Source organism: Hyaena hyaena, unplaced genomic scaffold (assembly GCF_003009895.1).
Source record: "Hyaena hyaena isolate Hyena2069 unplaced genomic scaffold, ASM300989v1 scaffold_20, whole genome shotgun sequence".
Classification (NCBI taxonomy): domain Eukaryota; kingdom Metazoa; phylum Chordata; class Mammalia; order Carnivora; family Hyaenidae; genus Hyaena; species Hyaena hyaena.
The window spans coordinates 6,571,102-6,581,804 of NW_024080652.1; the positions used below are offsets into that span (position 1 = coordinate 6,571,102).

Below are 10,703 nucleotides of genomic sequence, written 5' to 3' on the forward strand. Positions count from 1 at the left end.
AGCCAATTTCAGAGTCTGTATCTCTCTCTCTCTCTGACCCTCCCCTGCTCACGCTGTCTCTCTCTCTCTCTCCTAGAAATAAATTAAAAAAAAAAAATTAAAAAAAAAAAAGAATTTAAAAAAGAAATCTCTGCACCCAACATGGGGCTCGAGTTCATGACCCTGAGATCAAGAGTTGCAGGCTCCACCAACTGCACCAGCCAGGTGCCCCCATAATAGATACAATTTAAAAAAAAAAAAAAACCCCACTTTTGAGTACCCATTTACCATGAATATTTTTATCACTGAAAGAAATTCCAAAAGTATCTCTGCTGGGTAGTACATTGTTAGATTTATTCTAGGTATCTGAGAAAAATACCTACTTTGTTGTAAATGTTTATTTCTAATCACAAAAAAAATAAGATTATTTCACCCTTCCCCAATTAGTCTGGATTAATGATTATCTAAAATACCAAATGAAAATTATACATAGTGAACTCTTAAAATTGAAATTTGTCTGTCCTGCAGCCTCTCTACCTGGTCTGGTGCTGTGACACAGTAGGTATTGAGTGGGTGGCTGCGGAATTAATCTGCTTACTGGACACCAAAGTCGTCTTGTTTGTCTCAGCTCTCCTGTCTGCATTCCTCTGCCTTCCTCTCTGTATAATCTGGAGGTGATTATTAGCACTAACTAAGGTTCACCTTGCCATCTAGATGTCCCAAGTATGGACTTACACTCTGTGAGGTCAGGTCTAGGCTCTGAGCTAGTGTGCCCTCTTACTCCACTTGGCATGGGACCCCCCCCTTGAGTCCCTCCCCACTCCTTTCACCACAGAAAGGGCCCTTTCCTTCTGTGGGATCTTGAGAAGCTTCAGGGATGAGGCAGGACTTGAGGAGTTGGGTTTGAAGGCTGGGCAGGATTATTTTTTTAAGTGTATTTATTCCTTTTGAGAGAGAGAGAGAAAGCATGTGTGTGTGTGGTGGGGGGGAGGGGCGGTGGGTATAGAGAAAGAGGGTGAGAGGGGGAATCTCAAGCAGGCTCCACACTGTCAGCATGAGCCCAATGCAGGTTTGAACTCACGAATGGTGAGATCATGACTAGAGCCAAGATCAAGAGTCAGACACTTAACCAAGTCAGGTGCCCCACAGGTTGCACAGGATTCTGACTGGCAGAGAAGAATAGCAGGGAGGGACATCTCAGGACAGTCATTGTGCAGGTCACGTGCCAGGCTCCAAGGGCAAAGGGGTCTGTGGAGACCAGGAAAGGAGAGAAAAGAGTTTGTCTAGCAGTATCAAAATCACTAAAGTAAGGGGGTGGGGAGCGGCTCCTAGCTGGCTCAGATGGTGGAGCATATAACTCTTGATCTCAGGGTTGTAAGTTCAAGCCCCACATTGGGTGTAGAGATTACTTAAAAAAATAAAATGTAGGAAAAAAAAACAAACAAACCACTAAAGCAGGGCTCTGTTTCTTTGGGCACAAGCATTACTAGTGGCCAGAAAATATACCAAGCTGTTAGACCTCAGGTGAACAGGAGGGCAGCCACTCATCCAAGTTGGCCAGACTTTTCTTAGTCTTAGCATTGGAAGTCTCATATCCCAGAAAATGCTCAGTTCTGTGCAAATCAGGATGACTGATCATCTGAAGCCATAGTAACCCCACATCCCTACCCACTCATGGCTCCTAGCTGCAACAGGACATAATAGAGCAAGAATTCTTAACTTAGGTTGTATACTGGAGTCACCTGGGGAGCTTTCATAATACCTTGGTCCCAATCTCAGAGATTTTATGGAATGAAGTATGGCCTGGATATTGGGATTTTGCAAGCTTCCAGGTAATTCTAATGTGCACCCAAGGTTGAGAACCTATATATGCAGTAGAGGACAGCAATGCTTCACAGGTGCTGAAAGACACAAAAAGTCACTGAGGGCTAGCAAGAGGGCTGGACTGGGAGTATGGAGCGCCTCAGGAGCCTATGTGAAAGGAGAGAGGGGGTGTTCCAGTTGAAGGAACTATGGGGTCCTGGCTTGGGAGCGGAGCCAGTCATTGGGGGGATTCCGTAAGGGCAGTAATCCAGCTCCCAGGGGCTGAAGAGCAGGGGCCTGTTCACTTCCCAGTTCTGTCAACTGGTAAAACTACAGTTTGGGTTTTCCCTTGGGAGCTCTGGCCCAAGGAAGCACAGAGCCTGGGGAAAATCAGACCTCTAGCTTATGCAGACTCCACCCCATTTTCCAGCAGATGGTTACTCTTCTCTTGCTTGTCCTCTGCCCTGGACCTGAGAAAATATGAAAATGCTTCCAGAGGAGGCTATAACCTAAACCTGTGCACACATCCTAAAATTTCCAGTCCTGGAGGGGGCTGGCGTGGTAGTCCCAAGCCATGCTGTGGACACAGCCTTTTGCCCCCTGAGTGATAGGCACTTCCTGTGCTCTGGTTAAAGAGGTTGGACTCTTTGGGCAAAGTGAAGATAGGAGGAGGAAGAGGAATTTTGGCACTGGCACCCAAGTATGACTGCTTTAATTTACCAGAGGCCTCTCATGGCCCTTAGGATGTAATTCTACAAGACCCTTCACGTCTCCGCTCTGTCCATTGACGTCTTCAGTTCTCTTGGGGCTACTCCTTCCAATCATTTCCAAATCATTGAAATTTGTTAGGTCCTTGAATGCAGTATTTTTTCAAATGTAGGTCAAAGCAACTAGTGGGTCATAAAATTAATTTATTGGAATGAGTTGCAACCAGCACTGAGGGTAAAAGAAAAAATTAGACAGAACTGGAGTGGAATAGAAAGCATTTGTGTGCATTGCACGTAGCCAAGGGAAGTGAGATTTTTCTGTGTGCACATGCGCACGTGTGTGCCATATGTAGTAGTTCTTGATGCATGCTTATCCATCCTTTGTGCACTGAGCACATTTTTTTAAAAAGGTGATTTATTCAGGTACCCGTCTCTGTGCTAGATGGCAAGTTCTGGGAGGGTGAAGACTGTATGCACCAAACATCAAAGGTCGTTATCTGTCATTTGAAAAAGCACTTCAATACTGTGTGTCTGAGTGATACACCTGACTTTAGGCTCCAGCTGTGGATATGTTCTTAGACAAGTTTCTTTTTATTTTTTCCAGTTTTTTTAATCTGAGATTTCAATATACAGAAATGTTAAAAAATAATATAAATGAACAAGCTATATGTCCTCTACATAGATAAATAATTATTATCACTTGTCCATATCTACTTTCTATCCATATACTTTTTTTTTTTCTGAATTATTTGAAAGCAAGCATAGACATAACCTTCATCCCTAAGTAGCATGGCATGTTTCTCTTACAAGTAAGGTTAGTCTCCTACATAATTGCATCACTTTTTAAAAAAAAAATTTTTTTTTAATGTTTTATTTACTTCCAGGAGAGAGAGAGAGAGAGAGACAGTGTGAGCAGGGGAGGGTCAGAGAGAGAGAGAGAGTCACAGACTCTGAAACAGGCTCCAGGCTCTGGGCTGGCAGTCAGCACAGAGCCCGATGCGGGGCTCGAACCCACGAACCACGAGATCATGACCTAAGCAAAAGTCGGACACTTAACCGACTAAGCCACCCAGGCGCCCCCATAATTGCATCACTTTTAACATACCCTAAGTAGCATGGCATGCTTCTCCTACAAGTAAGGTTAGTCTCCTACATAAATGCATCACTTTTAACATACCAAAGAAAAGGAATTTAATTTCCTAATACTATAAAAAATGCAGTCCATATTCAGACTGGGTTACCCCAAGAATGTGTTTTGTAACAATTTTATTTCGAATTAGAAAAAAAAACAAAACAGGGTCACATTGCATTTGCCTTTATGTCTCTTTAGTTTTTTTTCAATCTAGAATTATTCCTTTGCTTTTTGTTTGTTTGTTTGTTACATTGACTTTTGGAGTAGTACAGAACAGTTATCCTTTAGAATTTTTCACAGAATTGGTTCCTGTTTTCCTGTGGTGGTATTTAACTTCCTTCCCAACCCCCTGCATTTCCTCTAAACTGGAACGAGATTTAGAGGCTTGATTAAACATTTTTGGCTAGAAAACCTCATAGGTCATGTCTCCATACTGTATTGCCTCCATTGGCAACTGATGTCCTATTATCCCACCCTAAGTCATGCCGTTTATTCACCTTGTTTAAGGTAGTGACTGCCAGATCTCTCCTACGTAAAGGTATGTTTTCCTTTACTTGCAACAAGTAATTTGTAAGGACGAGAAACTCTAGCACCATGCAAATAATCTATTCCTCTACAGCTTAATGTTTTTAGCAACCATCCATGATCGATTGGGCAAGTTCTTAACCTAAGACTCTGTTTCTTCCTCTGCAATGTGAGGATAATAATGCCTGTTATTTGGATTTACTGTATAATGAGATTTAAAAGTATTACTTAACAGTGCATGTGAAAATGCCGTCATGGTCTGCCGTAATGTTTCCTTTCTTCTGAAGACACCATCCCTCTTTCTTTAAGAAAGTTTTTATTATGTTGGGGCACTTGGGTGGCTCAGTCGGTTAAGTGTCCAACTTTGCCTCAGGTCATGATCTCATAGCTGGTGAGTTTGAGCCCCACGTCAGGCTCTGGCTGACAGCTCAGAGTCTGGATCCTACTTCCGATTCTGTGTTTCCCTCTTGTCTGCCCCTCCCCCACTTGCACTCTGTCTCTGCCTCTCTGTCTCTCTCAAAAATAAACTTAAAAAAAAAAAAAATAGAAGTTCTTATGTTGATCCAGATATGTGATCCAAATTGCTGGCTTCTCCATGACGCTATCTGCCTGGCCACTGTGAAGCACGGTTGACTATCTTCTCTGGCCAGAGTGGAATGAGCATGTGATCTGAACTGGGCTTATCAGAATTGTTCCTTGGGGGTGCGCCTGGGTGGCTTAGTCGGTTAAGCGTCCGACTTTCGCTTAGGTCATGATCTCGCGGTTCGTGGGTTCGAGCCCCGCGTCGGGCTCTGTGCTGACTGCCAGCTCGGAGCCTGGAGCCTGTTTCAGTCTGTGACTCCCTCTCTCTCTGACCCTCCCCTGCTCACGCTGTCTCTCTCTCTCTCTCTCCTAGAAATAAATAAACATTTAAAAAAAAAAAAAAAAAGAATTGTTCCTTGGGAAATTGTGAACCAAGCAGAGGTTGAGAATAGGGTGAGGAAAACCTTCTTTTTCTCCAGGATGACTAAATATGAGGATGGGAATCTGGAAGTGGATTGTTTTTCCTGCCACCTGGAGAATGAAAGCCCTAACCGGTGGAGGAGATCATAGCTCTCTCTCTGAGATCAGGGCAGTAGGTTGTGTGTGGGGGGCCTCTTCCTGGCCTAGTTCCGGTCCTTCCAGCTGGATCTCTGTCCTGAGCCAGCTGAACCAGTAGAGGCCGTCTCTGGTGAACGTTTACAAATTGGGTTCTGAAACTTTGAGAGTTACAATCCTAAACAGTACAGCAGCCTGTCACTTGCCTCTCACGTGATAGGTGATTGGGTAAGTTAGTGGTCCATCCCATCTCGTTTTTAAATATGTTAAGGCTAGAGGAGAAATGAGCAGGTGCCAGACACAATACTGGCTTTTAAAAAATCTTGGAGTTACAAATGCATTTCCTTGGTGAAAGCAGCCTCAAAATGGGGTGGAGGGGGTTCTGTGTGGTGGTGCTGGTGGCTTATCCAGCTCCAAGTGTGGCCACCCTCTACCTGTCTCCCAAAGCTGGAAGCTAGTCCTGCCCTCTCTTTGAAGATTCTTCCCCCAGTCTAAAACCAGCTGCCATGGTGAGAGGTGCAGCCAGCCTTCTTAGGAGAGGGTAGAGAAGAGGAGAGGGCTGGAGGGTGAGGGAGGCGTGAGGGAGATCAGGCCCATGCACAGGACAAAGGCTTGGGAGGCTGCAGGAGTAGGGTGATACGGGGTGAGGGTCCTGGAGAAGGGGAGTGAACTGGCAGGCTCCTGAAGAGTCAGGGGGGCTTGTCATTGGATTGGTCATTGGACCCTTTCAGCTACCCAACAAGAGGAGTTACTATTATTATTCCCGTTTCACAGACGAGAAAACTGACAGGAAGAAGTAACTTACTCAAGGTCACCCTGCTGGTAATGGCAGAACTGGAATTCGAGTTCAGATCTGCCTGGCTCGAGATCACTTCCACCCTCACCTCGTTTGGCGCACGGGTGAGCGAGGTCCACACCGCAAACAGCCCCGGAGGTCAGGTACCCGGGGCCAAGTGCCAGGTGAGCGGCAAGCGAGGCTGCAGGGCCAGTGAGACCCCGCCCTCCGCCTCAGGGCCCCGCAGGCTCAGTGAACTCTGTGGGGAGATTGGCCCATCCTCTCCGTCCAGCCTCTGGACCAACGGAAGCTCTGGATCGAGAGACAAACACTGGAAGGGTTGGATAAGGGGTTGGCCTGGAGGAAAGCCCTGCCCTGGAGCCCCGAAGGTGCCCCAGGAGGGAGGAGAGACCACCGGGGAGGGAGGGGCAGGGAGCGCCTAAAGATTGGGGGTGTGGAGAAGGCTCCCAACCCCCACCTCCAGGCCACCCCTGGGCTGTTGACGACCCACTGCAGTGGGGGGGTGGGGGGGAGGAGATGATCAGATGTGGGTACATTGTTGTTGTTTCCAGAAAATGTCACTGTGAGTTTGGGGCCAGGGAAGAGCCCAGGAGGCTTTTCAGCAGGAAGGAACCTCGGAGCAAACCCGGATGAGTTTGCTGCCCAAGTTCCCACAAATCACCGGTAGGAAAAGGGAGTGAGGCTCCCTGTGACCCTGACAGGGTCCCCCACCATTACAGCCCAGATGTACTTTATGTCGCCCACCTCATTCATCCCCCAGCAGTGGTCAGCTGACTCCAGGGTTGCACGGCCTGGGGAGGGAACAGGGGTGCATTTGGGCCATTGCAGGGTGGCTCAGGAGCTGTCCCAGCAGCAACCTGTTTTGAGGAGCCTCCACTCAAGCTGCTGGTTCCCAGATGCCGATCCTCCAGGCCCCACGGAGCTAGCAGCTCTTTTACTTTTCAATGTCACAGGTCCTTTTTAAATAATATTTAAAATATTTAGTGTGATAGTAGCTGATAGTTTTTGTTTTATTTTGAATGCTTTTTGGCAAAATAAAAAGGTGGTAGTTCTACATCTCTGCCCCCCCCCCCTTTACTCTCCTTTTCTCACACATGCAAATGAGCTTAGCTAGTAGGAAGAATTCACTGGTTCCACTAAATTCCAAACTGAACTAGTGTGGCGTGGGCAGCTGAGGTGGGAGAGGCAGACATGTGGGATTCTGGTCCTTGCCCCAGGGCTAACTGACTGTGGGATCTTGGACCAGTGGTGGGTCTTTCCTGTTCTGTTTCAACAGTACAAAAAGATCTACAAATCTGCTGTCATATTAACATGTCTATGATCCTTTGATTCTAGCCTAGATCAATGCACCCCTCAAGTTGTATGTCTGTGGGGCGCAGTCATCCAGTCCCAGTGCCAAGGGATGTTCTGAAAGGTCCTTCTCACTGGAGAGCAGCTGGGGGTGAGGGCACGTGGGCACAGTTAGGACTGGGGTATGCTTTGCCCTGAAGTAAGCCAGGTAGGGGAGAGGAAAGCATGCACCCTGTGACGTGTTTATGTGTCTCTCACCCTGCAGTTACCAAGAGCCTGCGAATTCCTGTGCTTTCATCCCTGAATCGCCCCCATTGGCCTAAGCTGGTCATGGGGCATCCAGTAAGTGCGGAGGAAATGGAGAGTGGCTGGTGGCTGGGAGGGCTGTGTACAGTGGCCGGGACCAGGCTGAGTTTCACAGGAGAAGTGGGATCTAAATGGCTTTGAGGATCAGAGAGGGGAAGGAGGCTGGAGGAGCTCGGGGACAGCTCTGGTGTCCCAGGAGTGGAAGGGGATCTGTGGGCATGGGGCAGGAACGATGTGGACGTGGGGACTTTCAGAGAGGAAGCATGGGAGGACAAGGAAGGCCAATGAGACAGGGACATAGAGGGAGAGGCTGGCACACGCTCCATGCCAGTGTGTGGTGATGGAGAATGGCTGAAATGGGGAAAACAGGAAGGGCAGTTTTAGACAAATTGAGGTTGGAGCGGGGCAGGCAGGGGACAGACCATCGAAAGACAAGTCCAGTGTCCTCCGTGCCACCCAGAGCATGGGGGTCAAGATGTAGCCATGACTCCTACCAGATAGTTTTAGAGCTAGGACTGCTCTCTGGGCCAACCAACTCCATCATTTGAGAGCAAAGGAGACTGGGGCCCTGAAGTACAAGTGACTCATCAGTGTGTCCTGGAGGGTGAAGGGAGCATCTAAAGGGGAGCTTTGGAGAGAAGGAAGGATTAAATTGTTCAGGTGGGAACAAGAGGAAGTAGTGACAGGAAGGTGAAAGCACGTTAGGATGTTTCCAAACCACTCTGCCAGCACTCAAGGAGGAGTAGCTGTTTACCTGTTTATACACAGCGTGTTTGGGTAGGAGGTGCAGGAGGGCACCCACACTCTGCTCTAGGCCATTAGGCTGGTCCTGCTGTAGTGATCAGCAGTTCCCACAGCCTCAGAGACACTCCTTGCCCCAGCTGCAGTTTGTGGGGTCTGCACTGGGGCATCTCCTGGCATTGGGCATGAGCATGGATGTTCACACAGGATGAGGACCAGAGAGAGTGACCCCTCACACTGAGGGCCTTGTCTTCTGCCCTTCAGACCCCAGCCTTATTATCTCCCTCATTGTCATTCTGAAATCCCTAAAGCTCTTAGCTGTTAGCTGCCTGCCAAGCATAGTGGAGGGGGTCTTTGTAGGTGGGTGATGGTTAACAAAACTGAGCAGTGAGAACTTTAGGGTTAGAAGGGGTTTGGGGATATCCCAGTCCAACCTCCTCATTTTACTGAGGTAGAAATTAAGGACTCTGCTTACCCTAGATCACCCAGTGACTTAGCAGCAAAAAATGTTTTTAGGTCTGCTGAAGAAGTTGTGAGGCTGTAAAGCTTACCCAGGCAAGGAAATCAACATTTCTCAAGCCTCACATATGAGCTAATGTTTCTGCAGGCATTGCCTCCTTCCTCCTGTTCCACTAGAGAAGCCTTCACTTTTCCCTTGAACAGGTGATGCTGACTTTGGAGGACAAGGACATGAAGGGATTCATGTGGGCCGTAGCCCCAGCCTTGACCTCCCTGGGCTACCTGCTCATACTGCTGGTCTCCATCTTTCCCTTCTGGGTGCGGCTTGTAAATGAGGAGTCCCACGAAGTGTTTTTCAGTGGCCTGTTTGAGAACTGCTTCCATATCAAATGCTGGAAGCCTCGACCCTTATCAGGTAAGGAGGGATGGAGGCAGGACACCGCAGAGGGAGATGGGGCCGGTGTGGGGCCTTAGGTGACAGAGGACTGGATGGAGTCAGAGAGGGCAGAATTTAATAACTCCCTAAGGGCATTTTCTGAGTCTCTACTTTTGGGGTTAGAAGAAAGTAGGTGGCCAGGAAAAGACTGATAATATCAAGTCGACCACCATGGTTGGGAGCAAATGTGTCAGCAACAAAATTTATTTCTGGGGTAGGACTGGCTCCATCTATGATGGAGGGGCGGGGGTCCTGCCCTACTCTGCGAGGCTGGATTTCAGCCTCACTTGTCAAATGCCTGTCTGACTGTGGGTGGCTGCTCTGCAGAGAATGTGCTCAGGGCCGAGGACCACATTTTGAAGGGAATGCACAGAAATATGAACTCAGTGGACTATGGACAATGGTTAAACCATTGGTTTAACCCAAGAGTAGATTCTAGAAGTTTAGAGATACCTTTATCTTGGGAGTTTAGCAATACGTTTGTCTTTTTGTCCCACCTCCAGCTGTCCTTCTCTGCATGCTTAGAAGGCTATAAAAACTCATTTTAATGGCAGCTCTTTTTGCCCATGGATTCTGTCCCTGTGCTTTAATAAGATCACTTTTTTTGCACCAAAAAAATTCCCTAAAACAAAGAAACCCTAAAAACCTCATTTTAACACGGATCTGAATAATGCCAATAATAGGGGAATAAATCACCCTGTCATCAAGACCCTTGCTCTGCTATTTTGGGTCTATTTCATGACTTGTGTTAACTGGGATAATTAAATATGCATTCCCAACAGAGTTCAGAACATCCCAACCTCACAAGTTCTGATTTTCCTCTGACGACTTATTTCAGTGTCACCAATATCTATGCAGTTCTTCACATTTCCACATGCAGCTTGTATCATTTATGTTGCTTATTTGAATGACTGTTCATCTAATTGTTTTTTTCCATGCACTTCTGTGTCACATGGAATAAAATGTTGGGACCAGAGCTTTGTTGGGGGCAAAGTGGAGAGGTCGGAGCCGGGGGTCCCAGGCCACACTGGGACTGAAGGTGGTGAGCTGGGGGGCCTTCTCTGCGCAGGCGCTGAGGGGCTCTGTCCCTTGTCGTGGGTCAGGTGTCCAGCTATAGCCCAGCCTCCCCTCCCCCACAGTGTACATCATTCTCGGCCGTATTTTCCTGCTGTCCGCGGTTGTCCTGTCTTTCCTCACCACCTTCATCCTGGTGTCCTTTGCATCGCAGCTGTTGCCGAGGACCCGGAAGCACAATTTGGTGTCAGCCTTCATCAGCTTCCTCACAGGTGTGAAACAGGCAGGCAGGCCTTGTCCTCAGGCAGGCCTCAGCCTTGGGAAGGGGCTGGGAAGGAGCCCAAAGGCAGGGAAATGGTTGATCTCTATTGTGTCAGGAGAGAGAGAATTTTTAGGCCCCTCTCACCTGTGGCCTTCTCTGAGGCAGCGTTCCCTGCC

The 10,703-nt window shown here is 47.8% G+C and overlaps 1 protein-coding gene across 6 annotated transcripts in view; it reads left to right on the forward strand.

The window, feature by feature from the left end:
• The window catches only part of TMEM225B (transmembrane protein 225B), a 33,971-nt gene that overhangs the window by 14,920 nt on the left and 8,348 nt on the right, over positions 1-10,703 (forward strand). For 3 of the 6 annotated variants that reach the window (XM_039225986.1, XM_039225989.1, XM_039225987.1), the window contains 5 exons: positions 5,998-6,183; positions 6,571-6,682; positions 7,575-7,651; positions 9,020-9,230; positions 10,391-10,537. In XM_039225986.1, the coding sequence (XP_039081917.1) occupies positions 6,649-6,682; positions 7,575-7,651; positions 9,020-9,230; positions 10,391-10,537 (469 nt within the window). In that variant the 5' untranslated portion in view covers positions 5,998-6,183; positions 6,571-6,648. Of the gene's footprint in view, positions 1-4,143; positions 4,160-5,997; positions 6,184-6,570; positions 6,683-7,574; positions 7,652-9,019; positions 9,231-10,390; positions 10,538-10,703 lie in introns of those variants that run through there. The other 3 variants (XM_039225988.1, XM_039225991.1, XM_039225992.1) reach the window with 3 other exon arrangements.